Source organism: Symphodus melops (genome assembly GCF_947650265.1).
Source record: "Symphodus melops genome assembly, chromosome: 9".
NCBI lineage: Eukaryota > Metazoa > Chordata > Actinopteri > Labriformes > Labridae > Symphodus > Symphodus melops.
Window position 1 is genome coordinate 16803734 of NC_136699.1, and position 27335 is coordinate 16831068.

General features: G+C 41.2%; 1 protein-coding gene across 2 annotated transcripts; it reads right to left on the minus strand.

Annotated features, from left to right (window-relative positions):
• Positions 1–517: 517 nt before the first annotated feature.
• neurl1b (neuralized E3 ubiquitin protein ligase 1B) lies at positions 518–27335 on the minus strand. 2 transcript variants are annotated; one of them, XM_079351922.1, is made up of 6 exons: positions 27122–27335; positions 7395–7633; positions 6971–7304; positions 3755–4501; positions 2734–2859; positions 518–1377 (listed from the first exon to the last, which is right to left on the minus strand). In XM_079351922.1, exons 1-6 carry the CDS (start codon positions 27207–27209, stop codon positions 1130–1132), a joined length of 1782 nt encoding a protein of 593 aa, XP_079208048.1. In that variant the 5' UTR covers positions 27210–27335; the 3' UTR covers positions 518–1129. The 2 variants fall into 2 exon arrangements, with proteins under 2 accessions (XP_079208048.1, XP_079208049.1); XM_079351923.1 differs by lacking the exon at positions 27122–27335 and adding an exon at positions 11873–12113.

Consider the following 27335-nt stretch of genomic DNA (forward strand, 5'->3'; position numbering starts at 1 on the left):
TGTTTCACGTCACCATGCAATGAACTATGGGTAATTCCCTCAAGCTACGTCTGCAGATATGCCCACTTACGGACAGGGTGCATAAAGGCCTCAAAAAGAAAGCCAGACATCCCTCACCCACTTGACCATTCGACAGTGGGACAGCCCTAAGCCCTCACAGATTTAGAGGCCACTATGTGAAGTGACTTTCAGAAGAAACTAATCCCATTTGTATACATTTATATGCCACAGATGAAGCAGCGAGAACAGCTTGGGTTTCACTGTTTTGCCCAAGGACACATCAGAGATATGTCCTGCAGGAGCAGGGGATCAAACCCCCAACCTTCCATTTGAGAGACAGTGACTCTTCCAAATTCTCCCCAGTGGTGGTTCTGTTGGTGTGCTAATATGCACATAGAATATAAAACAGATTTTTTTTAAAAATCTAAATCCTGATGAAAAGGCAAAACAGCATGTTTGTTGGTGAAATACATTCAGAGGTGAAGTTGTATCAACATTATCAATAAAACCACAAACATTCTGTTCAGTCCACGTTTATTTAGCTCTCTTTTACTGTGCAAAACCAGACTCTTCCTTTGTACTTCCCAAACATACTTGTCTTATAACACATTGAACAACACTTACCATACAGTCAAATCTTTCCACTCACTTCTACACCTTTTCATTTGTGCTTCGTTTACACCATCAGCTTTCAGTACTGTACATTGAAAATATGGCTAGGATTGTTAGCATTATTGGACACACAAAGTGACAAAAATCTAAGGCACTAGAATTGCTAGACTACGGTCTGCGTATTCTGCTGAAGCACACACAAATCTAGGACAATGAGGGGACAGATAGTTGTTTACAGCAAGCTTTACTGCTCGGCTAATAACTGTGACATTAGAGAACTCACTTTGAAAATATAGAACAGGAGCGAATGATTTATCTGTTCTGCAAAATATAGAAGCTCATATAGGAGTCTTTGTGTTGTGATGAGCTTCATCATAGCTCTGCGAATAAGGCGCTGAGCCTTTCACCAAAAACTATCAACTCATACAAAATGGAAATACAGGCACAAATACCCTGGGATGGCTAATCTCCAAGATCAGTGTCCGGCTGGGCCTGAGAAGAGGACACACGTGAACCATCACGGCCGATATGTCTTGATCACATCTTTAATGGGTCTCCTGCATATTGGACAACAGGCATTGATCTGTCTCTTCAGTTTCAGCCCGCAGTCATTGCACAGGCACATGTGTCCGCAGGTGTAGATTACAGTGTCCACCTCTTGGTCGAAACAAATGGTGCATTCTCCATTCTTTCCAGCAGGGGGCAGCTCTGGGGTAGAGAGAGTGGGAGAGACTGGAGGGCTGAGAGGGGAGCTGGGAGCCGTCACTAGAGAAAAAAATAAATGAAAACATGAGACATTGATGCATGAAAACAAAAACGTTGTCTTTTCTTGTCAGTCACCTTTATTAGCCATCTGATAGATTTCTTTTCGGAAATATTTATCATATTTGAAACATTTTTACTGGCACTGATTCTACACATGTATAATATTTGTTGTAATCTTTGTTTGTTGTCTTTATCCATCTTTTTTCATTACTGACTCTCTCTTTCCCTCTTTCTTGTCCGAGCTGCTCTCAGCAGATGGCTCTTCATCATGAGTGTGATTGTAGTAGAGGTTGTAGTTGTAATTCTTGCCACTTTGGATAAACTCCTGCTCATTGGTTACTTAATGCTGGTTCTCTAAAAAATAATAAGCCAAAGAGTATGTTCTAGACCTGCTCTTTGTGTTAATATTAATAATTGTCAAGCAGGCCTCCAATATGCGTACATAGACATTATTCAATGTGTTGGGTTGGGGTAACTCAAAACAGTATCTTTTGAAAGGTTTGAAAGCGAACGATTAGAAGAAGCTCTCTGTAAATTTAGAGCACATACACTGATCCAACATAATTTACGTGACCTTTAACCTATTTTAGAGCACAGAGGTCTTTATGTGCACAGCAAACATGTGAGATACTTCCTCTGGCACTGGGAGCAAGCCGCATCGACTCAACTCCTGAGGAAGATAGAAAGTGTTCTTTGTGTGATCGAGGAAATCTTCAAAATTATAAGCGTCCATTAAGTCAGATTTCAAGATGTCAGCCATTGTGCAAACATTCAGAAGTTTGTCCTGATGTAATAATAATAATAATACAGTTTATTGTAAAGCACTTTACATTCTTCAATCTCAAAGTGCTACAGAGTTTAAAAAGTGTGATGTGTTTTCTATGTTTGATTAAGATACCTCGAGCTCAGTCTCTGTCAAATGCAAAGGAGGCTCCTTCATGTTTGATTGATTGAAGTTAAAGCCCATGTGGCCGGTGACTTGTAAGCCAATGTGGCCGGTCACCATTTAGGTGCCTGACGTGTCATCACTGCTTCTTTTTCAATCACTTTCACTACTGTTGAAGTCATGAGAAAACATTTGTTGTGTTATAAAAGTTTGTGGGAAGATTTGGACACTGTTGCTTCTATGACATTTTTTTTTCTGCGATAAGTCATGCCAAATACAGATTTCCATATCAGAGTCGTCTTTTGTTAACCAGCTAATGATGAAAAGTAGCTCCTCTGTTGTCTCTTAAAAGGAGTCTTTCTCTAATGTCACAACCAGTACTGTTCTCAGCACGGCCTTGGATGAGAGCTTGAGATGGTTTCCATATATAATGTAGTGTTGATGCATGATGTCAATGTTTGGGAACCTACCCAGAGAGGATTCAGAGGCTGAGGAGGATCTGTTGACGCTGAACGCCAGGTCTGAATCACTGTCATCTGGACTGCTGCTCTGAGAAGTGCTGGGGGACGTGGAGGGAGGACTGGTCTGCAGTGTTCCTGAGTCAAAAAGAGAAACATTCATGAACTAACAGCAGATAGTCATGCACACATTTAAAAGGTTATATCCAAGCAAACTTTATATTAAACCGTGCACTTGGACTTCTCAAGAGTGAAGCTTAACAAATACCGGCCCAAACCAGTCAGATCAGATGTGCATTTTTTAATGCTCAAGTTTCATTTGGGGAAATTTGTATCCTGTTAGAGGAATATATTGTTGGATCAGAAGCTGTTAACAATCGAGTCTGAGCTGACGGGAGTTTATGTGGGAGTAGTGGGACTGAGACAGATAGGTCACTGCTCAAACAGACACATGCAGACATGAAGCACTCCGCTGCATTCCTTTAGTCTGGGAAAAAAATAAATCAGAGAGGCGACATGAACTCAAGAATAAACTAATCACAATTAAAGAGTGTGTGCCTATTTAGGGTGTGAATGCAAATGTTTTGGATTTTTAGAATAGGTTCCTGTAACTACAGATAACAAAAGTTGATTCCGATGTCATTTTGCCTGATTAAATACGAAGCAATGTACCATGAGCACAAATACTGTAAACAAGGAGAAACATGAAGCCTGGCTCTGTCCAAAGAGAACAAAAACCTGCATACCAGCACCTCTACTTAACACATTATATCACAGTTCATTGTTCTATGATTGGCTTTGTGCCAGACTATTTTTTGGTCCATGACCCAGAGCCCCCATGTGGACAGTACTGATGTTGTAGTTTTTGCCCACATTAAGCAAGAACTGTATGAGATATGAGGTTTGTTCTGATTTGTGGCTTGTTAAAAATCACAAAAAAATCTGCAATTATTCCATTCAAAAGGTAAGACTTGAGGAATTTGGGGGTTTTGATCGTTGCGTGTACTCGCTGCTGTCCTCACACCCAGCTTACCGAGTATCCTGAGTCTGTTGACAGCCCCGTGCAGCATGAAAAAGGCCCACAGGACCTGAGAGGAGTCCACACACAGCAGCCTGCCTCGTCCCACTCCGTTCACGCCGTGGTGGACCTCGCCGCTGGGCAGCACACTAAAGCTGAGAACGTCTCCAGAACATGGCATGGGGAATCCCCGGTGAACAACCCAGTACTCCTTTCGGTCCAGGAGAACCTCAGGATCCGCCGGCAAGTCCCCGACATGTAAACTAGCTGGGTCACATGAGGTTAAACCAAACACCAGAGCCCCGAAATATGGCAGACCCAGGTGGCCGACTTCCACGTACAAAGTCTCGCCCACGTGCAGGGGCCGGTCACTGAACACCAGAGTCCGACTGCTGTCCAGGAAATGGATACAGGCAGCTGAGCGGTCCGCAGAGAGGATAACATCGGAGCCTCTGACTGGGTGAAAGTGCAAGTCATTGTCCAGTGGCGAAGGGAGGCCTCGGACCACCCTCGGGGCGCTGAATCCAGTGGATGCAGATGAGGACGGTGTGGAGGAGGAGGAGGAGGATGTGGAGGAGCAGCAGGGGATGATCTGAGTGTAGTTATTGAGCTGGAGGTTGGCCATCTTGGCAGCGGCTGCCTGGTTATTCTCCAGCTGATTGTTGCTGTAATTGGCCGAGTCGTGGTTACTCTGGGGCAGATAGGCACTCAGACGGGCCGCACTCAGGCAGCTGGATCCAACACTCTCCGCAAACGTACTTTCTGTGATGGAGAGGATGAACAAATGATTACACAATAAGACAATATATCAAATAAGAGTGTCCTAAAGAAGCTCACATCATTCCTTGATACTGATATCTGGATAAAAGGTCAGCTCTGTATCTGTTACTGAATTGACTCTTTCTCTATCACTGCTTCTTTTTATGGGCACATGATAGTGCTGCACCAAACAACTTATTTCATTATGAATGATCTGCTGACAACCTTCTGAATGGATTGATTTAGCGCCTATAAATCATGTGACAAGTGTGAATGAAGTCATGAAGTCAAAGGTGACATCCTCATCCTCGGCTTAAAACCCAAACACATTCAGTTTCCTGTGAAGATAACGGAGCAAATATCCACACTAAATAACCAGCCTGTTCTTTTTTTAACAACACTGTTTCCCACTTTGACTTTAGGCAGGCTGATGAGACAGACAGATAAAGTAAAGATTCAACATGTTTTTCACAGTCTCAGCTGTCATCATACTTGTTGATGGTCATCTCTAGTAACCGATAATAGACATAAAACGAGCTGAGAGCATCTAGAGTTATAGTGTGTAAGTTTAGAGGGTAAATATGCTGTCACAGAGCAGTTTGACAATCAAACAGCTTCTTACCTTTACTGTACTGTCAGGCCAAGTGAAATTTGGCTTATAATAGTGCTATTGAATAAATAGTATCTACATTTCTCATCAGTCACGAACAGAAATTGGATTAACTCAAAGTTCTTAACTGTTAGAAAACCTTGTTCTGAGTGTCACAGGTCTAATTTGAAATTATGTTTGCCATCTTCCCCTGCACAGAAACATGGGATGTGACAATCATCGTTGTGTCGCCCTAAAAGGTGTTTGAGACGTCTGCATCAGAATCTGAAGAATCTGAAGAAGAAGAATCTGAAGAAGAAGAAGAAGAAGAATCTGAAGAAGAAGAATCTGAAGAATCTGAAGAATCTGAAGAAGAATCTGAAGAAGAAGAAGAAGAAGAAGAAGAAGAAGAAGAAGAAGAAGAAGAAGAAGAAGAAGAAGAAGAAGAAGAAGAAGAAGAAGAAGAAGAAGAAGAAGAAGAAGAAGAAGAAGAAGAAGAAGAAGAAGAAGAAGAAGAAGAAGAAGAAGCCCTGACATTTGAACCAAATGAGCCAAAAATGGTGATTTCAAAAAGGCTTTGCTGGCTATGTTGTAGTTAGCAGTTGGCAAGCAGACGAAAAGAAACCTGTGATTCCCCCATATATAATTCTCAACGCTAAATGTAAGCTCTGTCCTGTCGGCTAGTTTCACACTATCGCCGACCCAAATTCCTTATGCACCTAGCGGCCAGAAGAGATCATCAACGGTCTGATTTAAATCCACAGGACATAGAAGCCGAAAAGCACTTGTGTAATTTTTCCAACAAATTGATCGTGAAGTTACTCATGTATAAAAAATCCAAGCACAACTAGGCCCAATTCAAAGCAAATATCAGGAAATTGCACACAGACTTAAGTGACAACATTTTAGTTTCAAGCTATTAAGAACTTCTATATTTCCTAGAGCACACAAACAGAATAAACCATCGTTAGAGAGTTATTGTTGAATGTGGTGGCTGTACCTCTCTACACTGCCCTGCTTTATGAACACAGTTCACAGCACAGTTGTGTTTCTCTTTATGGGAATTGGGGTTACATATAAACAACTCTGGCTGTAGTGGTCCACAGATACCCGCAGATACATTCCTCTATTCCTATTTCTAGTGATGCTGCAGCAGTTGATCGCTCTGGCCCCTCACCAAAGCTCCAGGGATCTGCTGCAATGACCAAACATGGCCATTGCTCCTGTCAGACTGAAAGATAAACACACCCGAGAACGAGAGGGAACCACAGGGGAGAGGATGAAGGAGGAGAGAGTAAGTGATGAAGTACGGGAAAGAGATAGTAAACGATTATAAACAGAGAATGGAGTAAGTGGTTTTGGTTGGGCTGACTTCTGTGGTCCAGACCACTTTGTTTTTTCTTTACAATCCAGCTCTGTCACACAAATAGAGGCTCACTGAGTCATTGAACTGCTCCAGACCCTCATACCTCCTCTACTTTGGTAACCTCTGCGGCTGAAGAGCTTTACTACACAGCTGCTCTCTGAACTGTCAGGAAGCTGCTTAAATTAGCAGTGAATGTGTTGACCCTATAAAAATAAGTTCCTGAGGTTTCTGGGTTGATGGTCAAAATAGACCGCTCACTAGCTGACTATTTAAGTCTGGTCCATCCAGAAAAATAGCCATTACTTAATACATCATGACATTATCTGAATGGCAATGATGGCTTGTGTACAGACTCATGACCAGCGCTGTTGTGAAATGTGTTCCTCTCACTTCCTTTCTGATAAGTGAGTCAGCTTCTGCTCACTCCTCTTTGCCAAAATCATATTAAGAAAAAACCCCAACACAATACTTCCTCTGAGTGTTTGCAAAGTCAACCGGTACTTAATCATATTCTTACCTAGAAGTGTGACCTCCTGTGTGAGGCCGTAAATATCTATGATGGCCCAGAGTGGACAGCCGATGCTGAGCCCACAGTGGAAGAGGATAGGCTCTCCTTCGTTGATGCTGTAAAAGACCCTTCCATGGCGATCGGCCCAAAACGACAGCACATTGTCCTTCACAGCCAGTCTCTCTGGCAGAGCTTTAGCCCAGTAGCCCGGTCGGGTAACCAGGTCTGGACAGGCATATTTGGGTATGTCTGACGTGAGAAGCTCGCTGGGGTCCAAACTGGTGAATCCAAAGCGTAGAGCTCCACTCCAGCCAGTGTGCACACCGGTCAGGCGAAGACGCACCTGAAGTAAAGACATTCATGGAAATGTAACTTTTTTTTTTTTTTTTTAGCAATCAAATTATATTTTGATCCTAAAGAGTTGAACACACACCTTCTCATAGAGATGGATGGGCCTGTGGCTGAACGTGATGCCATTGCAGAAGCTGTTCTTGCGTGTGGCCCGGCGAAGCTGCCCATCCAGCCTGATGTTCTTGCCTTTGGCGTGGGGATGAAAGCGAGGTGACTCCACGTTGACCGGAGGAGCCGACGTTCTTCTCTCCACACCTGCCCCATTGTTAGGCAGCGTGTAATACTGCCTGTTGGCCACCGGGCGTTGTTGCAGACTCGCATCTGTCACAAAAAATACCAGAGAAGAAGAGTAAGCCATCGGGGATTGAACCTGATCAGAGCTGCGTGGTATGTGAACATCAGGTCTGGCTGTGTGTGTGTGTGTGTGTGTGTGTGTGTGTGTGTGTGTGACCTGGGTCAAATCTGCCAAGTTAGACACACCAGCTGTTGGAAAAAGAGACAAACATATCAGCACACTATAACTTGTTCGCAAGTGGTCGGTGGCCGTCAGTTTAGAGGGCAGAGGCCGGATATGTTAAGGAGTCACACACTCTCTGTCCCACACAGACACTTTGAAGCTTCTTAGCAAATACATTAAATACTCCCTTTTAGCACGTAACCCACATTTACGGTATAAACAGGCAGTCTGGCCTAAATCAGTGTTCTCACCACATCCATTTTGGGTATTTATAGATAGATACACAAGGTAAGTTTAGACAAAACCCCTGTGCATATATCATAGGGAAACATTTGGCTTATGTAAAATCCACAGTGATCGGAGCAGAGCTAATATTAGCCGTCTCACATCAGAGGGGGCATTAAAATAATCCACAGAAAGTTGACAACAGACGCAGTAAGACCTCGTCTTATTTATGGGATGCATACACCCCTGGCCTACAGCAGAAACAAACCCTGAATGGCCCCTTTCATTCCTCGCCGCTTATCTTTAGTAAAAATGAATCACACAGAGCTAGGCCTGAAAGAAAGTACTCAATTTAATCTTCCATCTCATCTTCACAGGAGTTAGTGTCAGAGTAAGGGAAAAAGAATGTCTTTAAAAAAAATTAACGAGGACAAGAAATCAAGCAGGGCAAGCTGAAGTCTGCATTAAAGCGTCTTTTGATTGTTTGAGTTTCCTGACAAATGAAATTAAAACAGTGCAGTGTTTATGGTATAGGCTGGCTGAAGTCCAATATTCAAAGGGAGTTAGTGTTTCTTCTTTGCTCTGAGCCACAGAGTGATTACCGTTCTGTTTAAAATTCACTGCGATCTGATGTAAAGGCAATAACTCAGTGAAATGTTCCACAGTACATTTCCTAAATTAGACATTATCACTGATTATATTCTAAACTACGAGGCAGCAGCAATAACATCTGTAATGTCTCAAATGATCAGCGGGTGCCCCCATTGTTAGGCTGCAGACATTGGATTTTAAGGGAGTGAAAATATACTTCTGCCCGACGGTTTTGGAGGAAATCGTGTGAACGCTCAGCTATTATAATCCAAGAATCAACTGCCTCACTTACAGATTGCTGTACTGCTTCTCTGCCATTAAAGACTGATATAGACGCTGGCCATTATTAGCTGAAAGGCATAGCACAACAGGTCATGCAGTGAGGGGCAGCTTAACGCCTTACTTACTTCCTGTCATGCAGATAGATAGATAGATAGATAGATAGATAGATAGATAGATAGATAGATAGATAGATAGATAGATAGATAGATAGATAGATAGATAGATAGATAGATAGATAGATAGATAGATAGATAGATAGATAGATAGATAGATAGATAGATAGATAACTAATTAGACCAAACCGTTTTCTGTACCAGGGTCTTTTGGAGCCAGCCTTAAGCAGAGTCTTGAAGAACTGCAGTTTTTTCACTTCCACATTGTTTCATTGTTTGACCCTGGTGGTTGCTGTTTGGGTGTGAATCACTTTATGAAAGAGTTTGCTGTTTGTTTCCGTGTGCATGTCATAGACAGTTTCACGTAAATGTGTACATATAGATGTTGTGGCAGAAGTACATCTAAGGCCTCACCATCTTTGTTTTTTGAAGACAAGGTTTAGCAAATGCTAAGCTATTAAAAGGTATTCAGTTGTATAATCTAATGTGGTTTTCTGAACCAATCTCAACTGACTTTCTTTGGCTAGCCTCAAGTGGCAAATCAAGGTACTGCAGTTTTTCCACAATGGTTTACTTTTTAAGCCCTCAAGGTTGTCGCCGGTGCGTACGCGCATGAAACATCCATGCACATGTGTAGCTGGTTGTCACACACCACAAGACTTCTAGGCTATTCCCCTGATCTGCAGGTGGCGTTAATAGGTCAAGAAATGCAGCATAAACGTGCAAACAAATGCAAAGAAGCAGAATTCCAAATGGTAAGTAAACAGGGTTGTTAACACAGCCACAGTTTGAAAAGAAGGAACATATTGTTGAACACATTCGAGACCACACAAATACCTGTTTGCGTATTTGTTACATTTTGGCATGAAAGGGGTCTGCTATCTCATTATGTGTCTTTATAGAGATCTCTTTCAAAGACGTTTTCAAAAACAAAAACACAAAATATTTTTCATACATAAATAAAGGAAAAGCAAAACCGGTTTCTTGAATAGGATCTATAGTCATAGCTTGAGAAAATATAGATAAAAAGAAGCAGCTGAGGCCACGTGTTCAGTTTAAACTATTCTAGAAATGTCTCAGAACAGCAGTACGTGTTGTTTAATGATCTTTTGGCTTCTCAAAGAGCACATAGGGTCGTTTTTCCTTCTTTTTTTTCCCGAAAAATGAAATGCCTGACTTTAGGTTTAGTGTCAGCAAAGCTACAGAGACTATACTTACTTCTTCTCATCAGGAGTCACAGATTGATCACTGGCTTTGAAACCCCTTAATATGGCGTCATTAAAATGCCCCACCTTAATCATGAGCTCATTCTGGTCCGTGGTTATCATGTTAAAGCTACGTCAGACGTTTCACATATGGTCAGCCTCTGTCTTCTACCGCAGGTGTTTCAGTTGCTTTTAGAGAGAAACAACACAATCATAAGACTCCACAAGACACTGCTATGCAAAAAAAAGTTTTTTGGAACAATTTAAGGACTTATTTTGTCACACTTATTTTCCAGGGCTCGTGAAAATGAATGTTTCCTCGGGACAAAAGACACTGTCTTGATATTCTATTCACAGCTGGTACAAGGACTTCCTCAGCATGCATATGTCAGCAAAACCAAATGTTGTAACATATCTAAAAAAAGCAACTTTTATATAACTTGCAGCATGTCAATTACTGTATCAGTTAAGGCATTTAGTCTATTAATGTAATGTTTATCAAAACTATACAGAGTCAGAAATGAGACCAAACTGCTCCTCCTCCTTCAACTAACTGCCTGTCCAAAGTCTACATCAACCGGCCCTGGTAGCAGCAACCACATCATTTAGCCACAGAGGAGGTCTGTTGAGGGCGTGGGAGTGTGACAGACATTAAATCAAAGTGATGTTGGGAACTGATTATCAAGTAATGTGCTTCAAGGGGTCAGAGAGGGAAGAGTCTTAAAGCTCATGACGAAAGCTTTATGCAAAAATTAAAAAAAAAAAAAAAAAAAATCAAGTCGACAATCAAGTCTCAGATAGTCCTCTATAGAGTTATTTATGTATTGTCTATTTTCATGTTTCCTGTGTTCAGTGTCACATGTGACTTGGCTGCTGTAATGTTGCAGCTTCTATTTTAAACTAATAAAGAATTCAGCTTGAAAAAAAAAAAAGGAAAAATCAACACAAAAGCTCATTCCTGTCTGATTTAAATGGTTTTGCCAACATATACAGAACCAAGGAAGCAGTATTTAAAAAGATTTGTGACACTGATATAGCCATTAAATCCCCATTTCAAATCAAATGGATATTAATCACTTATGAGTTATAATATTGAGGATAATATTTGGAGGTCAGGATGCCTGTATTATTACTGTCTTTTACTGCAAACCCCCCCAACCCCCCCCCCCCCAAAAAAAAAAAAAAAACAACAGCCCCAAAACCAAACCAAAACTTTATTCAATTTATACAAGATCTCAATAGTGTAGGCTATGGTAGTATTTGGTAAAAGTTGCAATGGTCATTTTCAGAGATAAATTGCTGCTGCTGCTGCTGCTGCTGCTGATGATGATGATGATGAGGCTTATAATGACCATCAGTAGCAGAGTTGTCGCCCTTTACGTTACTCCTCTCAACATTTAATGCTGCATTCTTGGTTATAATTTTATAAATAATGTAACAAAAAAGGATGATTTTCCGATAATAAAAGGGCAGTGGGAGCGCTGGTTTGGACTCGCTCTCTGAAAATCACGCTCAGCTCCCCCCGTGATGAGAGGAAGCGCGCCTGCACGCAGCGCGAGCACAAGTAGAGGAACCAGGACCAGCCATGTGTATCTGTGACTAGAAGACACCGTTTCTCTAACACACGCACCTACACGCGCACACACACAGCTTCACCTCATAATAGCACATTAATAACAAATCTCACCTATTAAAGGCTTCGGGGTCGTATTGCCCATTATATCCAGAGATTCCTCGCACCGGCTGACAAGTTAATTCCAATTGCAATATCTCTCTGTCCATCCATGAATCCCCGATGTGATGAGTAGCTGCTGGAACCAGTTCAATCTCAGTACCAGTGCCTTCAATTTTGTAGCTGTATCTCCTCGCTGAAGCATACATGCGCTCTTCTTAATGTCAAGCTCGAGCGGCTGCGACAGGCAGACACCTCCAACTGGCGCACAGCAGCCCCCTCCTTTCTTTAGTACAGGCTCCCCTCTGCACGACTTTAAAGACACAGTAAGCAGAGAGATCCCCCTCGCGAGCATCACAGAGCATCTGAATAATTCAGTTAATTATTCACTGCGAGCCAGTGATGAATGCTAATGAGTGTGGAGCCCATAGGACAAACAGCATGTTGGAGGGGTTAGTGTGATCTGAAGGAAGGCTGTTTGCATATAGAGGCTCGTGCAGTCAGCATGGTGCAAACTTTGATTACAGTAAAAACATCATTGATTTTTTATTTTTTTTCGTTGACTCTGATGTTGACAGTGAAGAGATTACCGAGATCACTGATTAATACAGTTGTAGATCCCACAGACCCATTTTAAGGGAGGTATCGCCCCTTATTTTGGAGTTGAGTGAAAATGCAGGAAAAATAACTAAACCAACTGTAAACCTTTAATAAAACTCAAAGCTGCCATATTGAGGAAATCCCCCTTTTCCCACCCTATCCTCTGCCCTCCCACAGCCTTGACTTCTGTGCTTCTCTCAAGCTGTTTCCTGTCTTCTGGACCACAGCGCTCTCTAAGGAGCCATGGCCTGCAGGGTTTGAAGCACTCAAAGCATGAGTGAAGGAAGTGGAGGGAAAAATTATCTCCATGCCAGAGCAAAAGTGGGGATTGAAGCGCTACTGAAACTGTGATTCAATAAAATATCAATGTCAACAAAGCCTGCTGATAAAAAAGGAGAGAGCCGATATGTGCACATTCATATTCTTCATTGATTTCCGTGTAGTTTTCATATTGTGACTAATCAGAAGACATATGGCAGAATTAAGAACTTCCTGCTTCTTGTATTGCATGCATATACAACATGATCAATAGCATATCCATAATACAAAAAAGTGCTACTGCCAACATGTATGATCCTATTTGAGGGCAGTCATGTCTCATGAGATGGCTTTTGGGTGAATGCAGATCTAAATATAACCCACAGACAAAAGCATTTGTTTCAACCTCCTCAATGCTGTTTGTTTTAGCAGGATATGGTGGCTCCTTACATGCGCCATGGGTGAATGGTGTTTGGGGTGAAGTGAAGCAGAAGTAAAATTCCCCCCACGCCCTCACTGCTGCCTCAGAAAGAAAAAAAAAAGAAATCTGCTATGGCAAAGGGGATCAACACAGGAAGTGAATATGAGACCGCGATGAAGTCTGCAATCAAGCCCTCGCTGTAAACACAACAGATCTGCAGAAACAAGTGCTGCTCCCCCTGACGCTTGCTTTAGTGCCTGAGCACAGACTGCGGGGTGTTAATGACAGCGGTTTGATTGCTGAGCTGAATTTATTCCAAATGGCAAGAAACTGTACATAAAAAGATCATTTTCAGCTCAGTCATCTAAAACACGGCTGGGTGTCTGCAGAAATATTGAAATAGTAGACAAATTCAACATTTGGTAAAAATGTTTGATTTGAGACTGTCCCGAAGAGAAGAACTACATCAATCACTTCAATTATTTTCTGTCATCTTCTCTGTATTTAAAGCACGACTTCATTCATTCCCTAATCTGAACCATGTTTGTAACTGTGATGATGAAGCCCATCCATCGCCAACTAAGCTTTTCTATCCAGATTATCTTCATGGTGCTGAAAAAGCTGTGGCATAAAATCAAAAACACAGCACTTAAAATAGTGAGTAAGAATATTTTGTCAGGTTTGGACAGAGTCAAGGCTAGAGCTTTCCAGTTTTTTGTGAAAGTACATTTAGTTGACTGTTTTCACATGTTTAACTATACACAGAGAAAGACTGCTAATAATCCTTTTTTTGGCATAAAAGTAACCCTGTCACACCAAAATAAAACTGGTTCTTTCAGACAACTAGCTTTTGTATTTTTTCCATTGTCTTTTTGGTATCTCAGTTTCAAGAAAACATCTTAAAGAGTTGTTAAATAAATATCTAATTTCTGAAACAAAAAAATGGCCCAATTGCTGATTTTTGGAGCGCAAAATCTCAGGCAGCGCACATTCCCCCCGTAATTTCCATCACACACAGTTCAATGTTATCATTTCCCTTTTTCCTGATTGTTCACAAATTTCGAAGACTGTGCGACATTCAGAACAGCTTCCAATATAAAACAGAGTTAAAAAAGCACATGACCCAATAGCCAAGCTAACATTAGCATCCAGCCAATGCCAAGTTAGCTTTGAACCACAATAATAAATGTTAAAAGGTTTTATCAGCTACAAGAATGTGGTGATGAAAAACTATAATGTATTTATACCTTCCTTTTTTTCTTTTCAGTGTAATAATATCAATGAAGTTAGCTAGGAAACCTTTGATTGCCAACATAAGCTTTTGTTTAATGACGGCAGATTTTTACTCTTAATTGTTGGATTGGTTTCTGACCAGTCAAGAAGTGAAAAAACAATCCAAATATGTATCTTTGAGAAATTTTTAACAAAATCCAACATTCAGGTTTCACTGGCCTACAAGTCTAAAATCTGAAATAAAAGATACAAAAGGCAAAGATAACTGTAAGAATCGAGCCTGAACGCAGAGCTAACTCACTCACAACATTGAGAGAGTGTGCGTTAGTCATTGACATTTTGTTTGACAGTCAAATGTCAAACAAAATGCAATCGTCTGGAGCTTGTGTCAGAGGTCCTCTTCTTACTCAACTGGAGCCTAAATAACAAGCCAGCATCACCCTAAGCCCTGACCCGCTGGACACCGTCTGTATGATTCCTCTGACAGCACGATTCAAGCAAAGACGAATCTGGAATAGCCAAAAAATGTTTCAAATCAGGACGCCACACTTTCAGAAACGATAAAAATGATTGGTACACACCATTAAAACCAGATGAAGGACGCACAGGGCACAACACTGTAGAAATCACAGCATCGACTGTTATTCAAATGGAGGCAAATGAAATATGTCTTTGCTTTAAAACGAGCCTTAATGCATTCTGTCCTCCTTTTGGGTATCAAGCATCTGTGCTGAAGCGATCTCACGAGGGCCCCTAAAGCCTCTGAAGTTATTTCCAGAGAAGGAGGGCAGACATGCCTCGTTTACTCAAGGAAAGTTGGCCCTCGGTGGTGTGACTGCTGCCACGCCAGTCAGCGCTGTGACTGATCCTTGGACAGCAAAGTGTTACACTTACAGGTTTTTAATTCTCTTAAAGATTCAAAGGCAGTGTATGCTGAGCAGATGGCTGTTTGGGAAGGCTTGTATGTAACGTGGTGGTCTCAGTATCAGGGGAGGGCTGCTGCTCCGTCCAAACCCCAGCCACTGATCTAATGGATTAAGTGAGTCATACCCACCTTCAATGTGAACACAAGCATCTCCTTCAAACACACATGGGCCAGTACAATGAGCCACATTCATACAACAATGCTTTCTCTGGTCCCCTCTTATTGTTGGAGCGATGCTTCCTACTACGGCGAACTCACATCTGTTTCCTATCAGTGCTCCTATCTTTTCATTAGGTCAACTTAACAGACCATCAGAGTCAAGCACCTGCTTTTGAAAAATGCATTAAGAGTTCAACTATTGCCAAAGCCATCATATCTGGAAAAAGTCCCTCATGTCAAAGATGAAAACACAGCTTTTTCAGTCAAAGCAGCATTCGCCTTTAATTGGAGCCATTTTGAGGGGAGTTTCTTGCCATGTGCTCGGTGCCCTCACAGATTGTTCTCATTTCCAAAATCCTCAGATCATGAGACTGAATGCTGTGGCAGTCTTAAGCAGACAAAATGCATGCATGCTTGGTTTCACTTCTGCAATTTCAGATTTCAGCAAATTAAAAACACCGCCATGAAGTGAATCACTAGCAAGTGGGAAAACAAAGCTCCTCTGCTCTTATGCGCACAGTAATGCAGTAAATTGACCATTGCTGGGTAACTTATTACACATTTCCACTCGATAATCATTTTAAGTTTTTCTGTGCTTTCGGGTTGTTTGCAGAAGAACAGTTTTAATACTTTGAATTAAAATAAAGCAGAAAAGCAGGCGCAGAAGTGAGACCTCAAACTACCCGTTTAGTTTCACGGCCTCAAGTGGCCAACAATAAGTTCAAGAAGATGTCTGGGACAAAAACTAGTCCATTGACTTAGCCTAACAAAACAAACTCCAGTCACACAAACGAGCTGGAACAACTTGGCGTTTGAGATGAGATCCACTTCAACTTAATTTCGACAAGTTTTTATTTTTATTTTCTTTGAACCTAAAAAGTTTAAGCAACAGTGCAGGTCACAGAAACCTCATGAATCTTGTTTCATTTTCTGTTTTCTCAGTGAAAATGTTGTTTTATGAGTTTTCGGTCGAATGTATCTTTCTAGGACTACGGCATGCAACTTTTCCAGGCTATTTTTTTTCTTTTTTAAAGCCATTGTTGTGAAGTGCTAACACCACTACTGTCAATAGACTCAGGCCTCATGGTTTGTAAGTTACTGTCCATATCCACAGCAGTTCATGTCAAACACGTTAACAATAATGGAAAGATATATTCGTTGTGATATGAAGAATTTTCTTGTTCATTTTTCCAATGAGTCTAAATCCTGACATTACGTAACATGTCAGCTCCTGACATTAAACGACCCCTGCTGCTCTAACACAATGGAAACAGTCAGAGGGGCTGCAGAGCAAAAAAAAACGTGTTGTTTGAACATCTTTAATTCTTTATTGAGCATTTTTAAAGCAGACTTAAACATCAATAAATCAACATTCTACTTTGCTACAAAGAGCCAAATATTCAGTTTGTACTGGTAGAACATGAAACGGTGGCTCGGCTCCACTAAAATGTTGTTTTAGGCCTCTCTGTCAGTGGGAGACAAGCTAAAAATGGCCTTTCAACGCATTTCACCAGATGCACGGACAGTGTTCTTCCTCCATCTGTTCTATTGTCTCAGTGTTCTTTGGGATGAGGAGCGGATGCACCACCGAAGGAGATGCAGGAAATACTCTTGACCCAGAACAACACAGCCAACTTCTTTTGGCCTTTTGCAGAGTACGGCTTAAGACTTCTGCAGAACTGTAATCCTTAATGCTTTCTCCATAATGCCTGAAAAATGTTCTATTGTTTTACGAGATGGAGCAATCAGTCTCGTTCATTGCGATCCCAAAGTTAAACCTTGTTCAACATGAGAATCCTGGTTTTTTTTTGGATATAGATCTTTTTCAGCAGTGACTGGACACTAGCATGCTTGATGCAGTGGAAAATTCAGCTTTACACAGCTGTCACAGACCTAATCAGGAACAGGAAGTTCTTTCCAGTATGTATGTAAAGGTCTTTGTCATCTTTAACATGACTCCACACAAGCAGCAGCAGTGGACCTGATCAGGATGGCTGTCAGGCACACTCCAGTAATGGAGAGATTGTGGTTGAGAGTTTAAAAGTACAGGTCTATTTATCAATTCTTCTCTTAAAAAACGTATGCAAACACGACTTGATATTGTAAAAGTGAGAGGTATATAATGATAAATGAAGAGAGGGGTGTGTATGGGGGAGGTTTTATGTGTGTGACAGTACGCACGTGTGTTTTTATGGGATAATATTATAAGAAGGGACAGATGTTGTTGACCCGCAGCATTTCACAGCTTATACCACAGTTGTTAAAAAAGTCTCGTGTTATAATGGCATTAATCCCGTCAGGCGTTCGGGGTGGGGGGGGAACAGTGAATTCTTCTGGCGCATATCAAACAACAAACCTAGAGTTAAGAAGATCCCAATTAAACCTGTTACCATCATTAGATTTTATGACACCGTTCAAAAGGAAATCGTTTCCCAAGCAATTTAAGGCTTGTCAGAGTTTGCCTTCAGGCTCCCAAATCCTAACCTCTAAACTGCTTCACTCTCAAATATTTTGCAGAAGGAATCCAAGATCTCATTAGAGCAACGCAAGTGGTTTCAGGGAACTGCTGAGCAGCCCAGTTTGAGGCTTTTCAGCTACAACTATTTTAATCCATTTCTTTATGTTGCTCTGTTTTCATGTGTGGATCATACATTATAATTTCTCACTCCAGCTAAGGCAGCTGTCTCTGAAAGTTAATGTTCCTAAGAAGTGGGAAATACTTTTCAGGACTTACTGTAATATGAACTGAATTATAGCGTGAGGGTGAAACATGTTTTGTCTTAAGTTTGCCCACTGCTCGACACACAGAAGCAATTTAGAAGCAGTAAACTCTCAACCAACAAAAACAATCATTTTTTTTGGTGCAGCATGTTTTCTCAAAAACCTCAAATTACATCATGGAACAACTTTTAGAAGCAAAAAAAACAAACTAAAAACGATAGCCTCATTTGGTACTTTTCCAGAAATCAAATATTAACAGACTTGAATAATTCCTACCTGTTGTCAGAGGTAACAAAATGTTGACACACAGCCGGGCGCCCTGGTTGATGTACAGGTAGACCTTGACCGCAATGGGTTCAGCGACCCATTGCAGGCCGTGGGGTTATGACACCAGATACTTCTGCTATTATTACCCTGTGAAGCCCCTCAGTGGGCTTAAAAAGACACTGAAGCCCACTTTTAACAACGAGCTTGGACAAATTGCAACTTGAGTACAGATTCCACTGTTTCCACGAAGTAAAAGAAGCTCAAGAACAACCGGCAGCAGCTGTCATATTATATATACTGACTATTAGTGCGTTCGGTCTGTCACTCAGCAGAGGGCATATAGGGATAGCACAGAGCTCCAGGTACTGCATTACATAATAGCATATTTCCTTCAAAACCTCTTTCCATTTCTGTGCAGTTGGTAGCCACTAAGATAGACCTGAGCAGCATGTTGCTACGCTAGCTTTCCTGTCCAATGTTTTTCGACCAGTTACCCCTTCTCTGCCCCTCTCTGGAGATTACGAGTGACACACAGGCTGCCAAGCTCCGAAATTTTCCCATACAAGGCAGAAAAATCTGACTGGACAAACAGTGCAAGTCAAGGGTCATGGAAGCTACTTTAATGCTCTTTTTAAAAAAAACAGAATTTAGCTGCTTTCAGTTTTAAATAAAATAAAGCAACTCCCTTCGGTTTATCATTAGCATTAACCTTAGCATTTCCACATCCCCCACGGCTCGTCTCTCAAAAACAGATCCGATTAACAGTTCATCTTTAGAGGCAGTAGCTGTTTTTGTTCTCGGCTGGACTGTACGTTACCATGAAGGACAGATAAATGACACTCTAGGGAACATAGGTCAAGCCTTTCCCTCCAGGGCTCTGGCTGCATGAGTCACCAATGTAAACTGCCATGAAAGACATTTAGGCTAACATGTACCATGAGGTGCAGTAATAATGGGCTGTTCTTTTGGTGTCATGGGCAATTTCAAGGCCTGCTGCTCCCTCTGCCCAGGATTTAATGACGACACTGCCTGACTCTATGTATGATGCCCACGATCATGTCCTTTGACAGGGAAGCCATTCAAAGGTCTCATTAACAGACATCCAGGGCAGAAAATGAAGGCCTTCATGGAATAGCAAAAGCTGTCATATATCTCAAGTGGCCACATAAGGCCAGCTCAAAAAATGAGTTAGTGCCCATATGCCCCGAGTTAAATTGCCCAATGTTCAAGTAGAATTAAACATGTTTACAGTCTGGTACAAATATGGCTTTGGTCTCTTCAACTCATTTTGACAAACATAACTATTTAGAGGTCACATTTTTAATAACTCTGGATATGCTATTTTTTACAGATTTTACAGATGGGTGATGTCACTGTGACTCTTTCTATTACCAACGCTGTCTTCAGTTTTCATTAGCCGGCATAGTATTTGCTGGGATTGCCAACACAAGATTTGTCATGTAAAGAGTCCTTCTCAACCTGTCTTTTTTTTTTATGACTTACGTTTTCAACACTTACTTTTAACATTGATACTGATACCTGTCAGCTTAGCTCTACAGTCATGCCAGCATTGTATCCAGAGCGCCCGTGTCATCTCCTTTCCAGACTTCCTCTCCTCAGCTCCTGTCCTCTTTCCTTTATGCACCCTTCAATCGCAACCATTAAGAACAAAAGAGCAGCACGGGGTCAAAGAGATGTTAGATGTTTCCGTGGTACGAGTCTGCGAAGGCATGCTCCCTGCCTGGCGTCTGACACAGGTGGGTGTAGGTAATTAGAGAGAAGGTCCTGTTAGCCTAGGTCTCCAGGGAAACAGCTGCCATCCATCCCCCTGTTCCCATGGAGCAGCTTGAAGCTGATGTGTGTTCAGATTGCTCAACCAGCTTCGACTCTGTTCAGGATGGATGCCCTTCAATGAGGACGTCAGCGTTTCGTTCTCTCCTGCTACCTGAGTTTCACTTCAGTATCACTGATCATCGTCACATATTCTGACAGTATGGGACAAAAAAAAACATGACATCTGTCTGAGTCAGTCAAACGTCTGTCAACTGCAAATGGAACAAGATATCAAACATTCCCGGTCAAACAAAGACGGTGCGTAAATAAGGTTTCCCGTCTTCATGACTTTTACTGTCATTGATTTAAAGACTGATGTTTCAATTTCCAGAAAGTGAGCAGACAGAGGGTGAAAATGATCTGTGTCCAATCTTTCTATTAGATTACCAGGCTTAAAAAATGATTTTCAAAAGGTTTTCTTCTTGACAGACTTACCGCCCTGCAGCTACAACAGGGAATCAGAGACAGATCAACAGCAGAGGACCAGGCTCTCTCTGTTTTTCTATGATTCAGATCAGCTTGTTCTTTCTGACCCAGCGCCGGAGTCTAACACCAAGATAAACACAACTGCAGAAAGGGACAGGAAAGGATCATAAAATCAAAACAAAAGGCCAATGACAACGTTTGGGAGACGAATTAGGTCGATTAACTTACTCCTCTTTGTTTTCTTTACAGTAATTTTGAACATTAAAGACATCCGGAGAAATAGATGCAATTGTGATACATGAACACAACATAAACCAAAAACCGTAAAATCGTAAAATAGACACTTTCATCTCTCTCAACAAAAGAGTGTGATCACCTATGATTTTCTGAAATAGCATCTTCTCATTTTCAATCCAGGATCTCAGCAACAATGTCACACAATGAATTCTTTGTCTGTCTTGTTGAGTTTTTGTTGTACAAAAGGCAGGGACACATTCAGAGTACTTTTTCCTCACCAACAAGCACCAACAAGCATAGTTGATGACAACCCCCCCACCCCCCCCCCCGAAAAACACACAGGATTTTTTTCTCTGCCATACGCTCTCTGCATCTTTTGATAGGAAAATCCTAGAGACAAAGAGAAATAATGTGTCAAAAACAACCGTATAATAAATTCATGTAAGAAATGCCTTTTACTGTAAGTGTAAAAAAACCCAAAAAGATACATTCAACCACAAACCTTTAGATATATTACAGGGTACATTTTTCTTACAGGATTAGCGCCTGTGTAACATTGTGAGTCAAATCACTCGATACCACATGCCAGCAAAATAGTCCGTACTAATTAGCATAGCGAACAAAACAACAGCCGTGCGACAGACATTTCTAATCAATCTTCTACTCAAGATAAAAATTACAGTCAACGGGTGAGCAGCAAATACTGTCCTTTAAATAAACAAGGTTTTCCCAACCTTAGGTTCAGGACCCAGAATGGGTTCGTATGGAATTTTTGTAGGGGCCCATGAAATTTCTAAAAAAAATTGATCAAAGTCACACATATTGGACCACTTTAATTAGACTACATGACCGTATCCAGTTTAGCATGGTCGCCCATGCTAAAAAAAAAAGACATGTAATATCTCGGTCTGTCTTTTTTTTCACCTCTGCCTCATGTCTTTAGCATTTCCAGCCTTGTAAATACACTCTCCTCACCGTGCACATCGTCGACTGAGAAGAAAAAAAAGAAAAACCTCCATTTGTGTACAAATCTCCCCCTTGCTGCCCCAGCCACAATAATATACCTGAAATAGCATAAGTGGGGTCTGAAATAACACAATAGAAAAAAACTGGCATGATGGAAATTGCAATCATTTTAGCAAAAAAGCTGTATGTGTTTTCTGGGTTCCCAAGACTTTAGTGAAGTCATAAAAAAAGGCTGGGATCCACTGGTATAAACACTCATCTTTCCCAATAACCCAGTATCTTAAAGAAATATTTCCTACCTTGACTTTTTAGAATTTATTGAAATAAAATGTAGTGAATAGGGTGCCCATGGCGGAGGTGTTATAGTTTGCTTGCCCCATGTACAGAGGCTTTCGTCCTGTGAGAAGACGGCCCAGGTTTGAATCCACCCTGTGGATCTTTTGCCACATGTACTACATCTCTCTCTCCTAGATTTCTAACTCTATCCACTGTCCTCTTGTGTCTCCAATACAGGGACAACATTTACTATCCTGCCACCTTTACTTTCATAGTGGCAGGTAAATATTTAAAATGTCCTCACCTGATAATGGGGTCATGTGGGGTCATGGTCATTTGCTAGGCCAACGACACTAATTTCATTTTTGAAATCCTTGCAAAAATGTATCTGTGTATTGTCATTTTCAAGCACTACAAAGCACATAGTAAAGGCCTCCTAAAAACGCCAGTCCATTGTTAGGGGGGGAAAATGGGCGTTCTGTATCTCAGGAAATACACAACCTATAGAGCTAACATTTCGCACACGTTCATTTCAGCCAAGTACCAACTTGTATATTCGAATTTCATCAAAATCTGAGATGGTGAGGTGGGGCAGATTTCTAACATTGGACTACTTGGCATGGAATGACCCAATGTTAATTCTGCTGGGAATCATCTAGGGCAGTGTTTTTAATTGCAATTTCAACATTATTGCAATAAGCACACCGACAACAACATCACAAAAGTCTGAATTAATCAGAGTAAATAAGAACGATTTTATAGCCCGAATCTACACAAGACATGCTTTCTCACAGAGTAAGATTATGCTGACAGATGAAGCTAAAGCTAGCTACCGGCTACCCTCCAATGAACTGGTGCTAATTCAGTGGTCACAAACAAAGACTTTCTGGATTCAGGACAGATCATGTTGCAAACGTTAGTATTGTGTAATACATGAAGATCAGCACATAGACTTCATATTGCTATCGCAGTATTGGATAATGTTGTCGCACATTGCCTTTGTTTAATCATGCAGGTCGAGCAGCATCACAGTCCTACATTATTGCTCAGGATGAATGTCAAACATCCAAGCGCAGAACAAATCACATCCAGAAGAGAAGTAATCTAATCTGAAGTCGAAGATGAAGGGTCTGCCAGTAAGTGACGTATGTAGCTGTTGTTCTCTGCGCTGTCAGATTCAAACTTACTTGGGGCGTGTTGAATTGGACCATATCTACTATCTGACTGACTTGCTCAAAAGACGGACTGCATACCAGACATCAAAGACAGATTGTCATGTCAAGTCATGAGCCAAGGGGAGCTGTGTAAACTGATCTCATGTCCGGGACACTTTAAGATGTTACAATGTACAGTATGCAGCCTTTAAAATGTAAAACAGGTAAACAGGCCGGCCCAGCATCAGGCAGAGGTTAGCGCTATGAAACACTCCATCAAGCAGATGAAAGACAAAGATGTAAGCGTCGTAAACACACCATTACATAACTATTGCGTTTGGTTCGAAGGAAAGGGAGGGGGGGGGGCCATCGGGGTCAATTTCACAGTCACTTGGTTCACCTTTAACACTTCTACACAGCTGAGTGTTTCCGCCCATCTGTGCCCTCTTTTCCCGTCCTACACGTCCCTCCGCTGCCATCAAGGAACCATCCAAACCTTTTGTCTTAACCTATCTCCTCCCGACATGAGCCTGTAAGCCTTAATTTATCTTACTCATTATTTTCTTTCCCTCTCCTTCAAGCTAATCCTGCCTCCTTCCCCAGCCCCCTCTTCCTCTTCTGTCATGACATTGGCCTGTGACACGTGTGGGAAACTTCTGCGGGGCCCCCGCTTCAGACGGGACACTGATATACTGAGAGTGCTGCCTGACAAGGCTATTTTGGGAACTTGTAAATATGAGAACTTCCTCAACTAAAGTCTATCTTATATAGCAGAGGATTATTCCCAACAAGACGTGATCCAGAGGCAGAAACGCAGAGCTACTCAAGAGGAAGTTTCTCTTTCTATTTGTGTTAGAGTCAATGCTTCATGATTAGATTGAGCTCCGGGATGTCCGCCATCTTGTTTTTTTATTTAACCAACCATCTCAGAAACGACAACAAATGAAAGACACAGGGAATATTATCTCAGACTGTTGGGCTTCCTTCGTTACCATTGCTATTCATTTTCAAATAGGTTTTTTAGAGGCTCGCCATGTTTTGAAGTTGGGAGACAAGACAAGGAGCTTCGCAGGTTGGAAGAGGTTCCAAACTGGAACTTCCCTAAGTGGAAGTTGAGATCATGATAAGAGAGATCAAGAGGCCGCTGAGGCCTTTAAGCTGCAAACAGATCAGGTTTGATGGGATGAGTGAGTCTGAGCTGCTATTCTTCCCAGTTAAAAGAAGATTGAAAGGGATTTTTCTTGCAGTGCAAATTTAGAGTAAGATTTAGGTCATCTGAACAGAGACCATGAACTTCACAAATATGCTGAAACCATTATAATATATCATCCTTTCAGCTTAAAGGGGAATGATGTAATGCTGCTGATTTGGGGGCTTAATGTCATTGTAGCTGGAAAACTTTGGATTTTGGTTCAATTTAACCTTAGGTTTCAAAGATATCACCTGAGCTTATTCCACTTTCCTTCTTTCTTTCATAATGGTCCTCATTGTTGCTGAGTCTATTTTGGACATGTTATATGGCAATGTATAACATATGATTAACTACTTATTTTGCACCAGTTAAATTAAAAGTAACACCAAGCTAATAACAAAAAGTAATCATTTTAAGTCATTATGGATGAAGTTGCTCAATCAAAATTATCCTCAGGAGCAAAAAGAAGAAAGGCTGAACAGCTGCCATGATGGGTTTATAAATTTTAAATCAACATTAAAAATGTACGGCCTTCGGCAACAGCTCTGACGCTAACAGAGACCCTTTATAATTGGTAACGGCTATTGGCTATTAGCTTATTTTAAGTAAAAAAAAAAAGTAGGGATAAATGAATTTCTCATTTCTCTGTCTCTCTCTCCTGTCAGACACACAAAAACACTGTCACACACTCGTACGCACGCAGTCAAGCAGTCTTGCATAATTAAGATGGTACTGAATGTTTAACAGCCTCCCCTTATGCTGCCCCACAGATCTCTATCACATGTCAGAAAAAATGGCCAAGGTCACACTCGCACACACATAGGACACATTCTTGTGTTGCTTCAACACATTCAGGAGTGCCAACAAATACGCCGCGCATTATGCAACTGGAGATAACTGAGACGTAATCAGACAACAGCAGATGAAGTCGTCATGATGATGGATCCTTGCGAGCTTTCTCTTTTCTCCGTTCTCATCCTCCTTTAAACCACTCACCCAGCCTGATGGTATCAGGTCGTCTGTCCTCTCAAGGAGCTTCGTGCACTTCAAAGACAGGGCCTCACTGCAGCTTGAAATACAGAGGCAGCTCATATACGGGCCATTTCACAACCACACCTGTCGCTGGAGGCAACAAGACATAAGCAAGAACCTCCAGTCGAGCACAGTGTAAACACGTCAAAATGATACTGTGGCCTCACAGTGTTCGTTTACACTGAACAATTGGTGTTTAAATAGAAACTATGTTTAATGTTTAGATGGTAATCCCACAGAGAGCAGAGAACATTTTGAAAAGATGTAATGTGTTAGCTTCAAAAATCAAATGAACTCATCTCTGAACTTGCTGAGGCCTCCGCCCTCTCCCACTTTGTTATCAATATTGTATAGTGGCGCCACCTTGTGGTGCATTTGCTTTGTACCAAACTTGACTTCAGACGTCAGTCAGCACCCTGTTAGAGGAAGCAGTTAAGACCCATTTTAAGCATGTGCGTCGCTGCAGCGGCGTTCAGAAAAGTCTTTCTAAATATTCTAGCTTCAAATGCTACTAACTTCCTAATCTGTTTTGTTTGGGTTTGTTATTACTCTAGGCCGTTGTTAAGAAAGAGTTTAAACTGTCACATTAAATCGTATTGAATTACACATTTACTAGCAGCTTGTAAAATGTAACTTAAGAAAAAAGATTAGAAAAGCATGACCTATTTATAGACAAGGATCACAGAACAGGGCGCAAAAGACAGAAACAGATAATGAGGGGCAGTTTGAAAACACACTGAAATGATTTGTTTTCTTTGCTTGTAGATAATATTGGTTCTTGTCCAGTCACTTCCTTTTCTGTTCTCACTCTCATTTTGTCTTTTTCCCATCATCACGCAGGGGTCTGGGAAAGTGATGACATCACCAGAGGCCTCTGTGAACCGCCGTCATCCTCTCAGGGCTCAAAACCCACACTGCATAAGTGATAGGCGTTTCCTGTGGGTCTACAACAGCAAATAACTCTAATAAATATCAGATGTGGTGACACATTTCTTTACGCGATTGTGTTCCCGGTAGGATATGTAACACAATGGAAACCAAAACAAATCAGATTCAAACACTTTCCTGGATAAACATATGGAGGAAACTATAAATAAAGGTGCCTGTTAAATCAGCATTAATCTGCCAAGTTTGCTCAAGAGTACCAAGCTCAAACCCAAATGGATTGTCAAAAATCAAATTCAAATACAGAATCAATCCATTTTTATTTGTATATTGCCGATTCAAAACGTATGTTATCTCAGGACACTTTACAATAAAAGACCATACTCTTGCAGTAAGAGCAGGCAGAAGAACTTTGTTATACTTTTATCTGTACAGAAAAAAGCCAAGAAATCATTATTTTAATGTAGGCTTCATAGTGTAACCATAGTGGGAGAATAATGAACTATTATATTTCATGCAATAAATTATTTTTTTCTGCGATGTGTTTTTAACCTCAACAAGAAGCCACACTCAAGGAAACTTTGACTATATCTTCTAAGACTATATGCTACTTTAGATCATATTTAAAGTTAGTAAAACATAATGAGACAAGAAGTAGTAAATAAATCATCTGACTTACCCTCTGTAATGTGGCTTTGTTTCTTTTCTTTGATGGAAAGAGGTACACTGAAGGGAATGCACACATTTGAAGACTGTTCATTTCCCATGTTGTTTCCCCACAAAACCTTTCAATCAAAAGTAGAATGATGTTTATTATGTGCTCGTCTTCCTGCCGTGTCCTGATACTGAGTGTGGAAGGTTTTCTGGAAAAGTGTTTAGAAACATGACCGAGT

What these genes read in the sequence shown, in the direction of transcription:
- neurl1b (XM_079351922.1), bottom strand. Translation starts at nt 27,209, where the DNA reads ATGGGAAATGAACAGTCTTCAAATGTGTGCATTCCCTTCAGTGTACCT. An exon ending in ACAAAGCCACATTACAGAGG is followed by an intron (nt 7,634 to 27,121) that starts GTAAGTCAGATG and finishes TTTTTGTGACAG; the next exon opens with ATGCGAGTCTGCAACAACGC. An exon ending in ACAGGAGGTCACACTTCTAG is followed by an intron (nt 4,502 to 6,970) that starts GTAAGAATATGA and finishes TCTCCATCACAG; the next exon opens with AAAGTACGTTTGCGGAGAGT.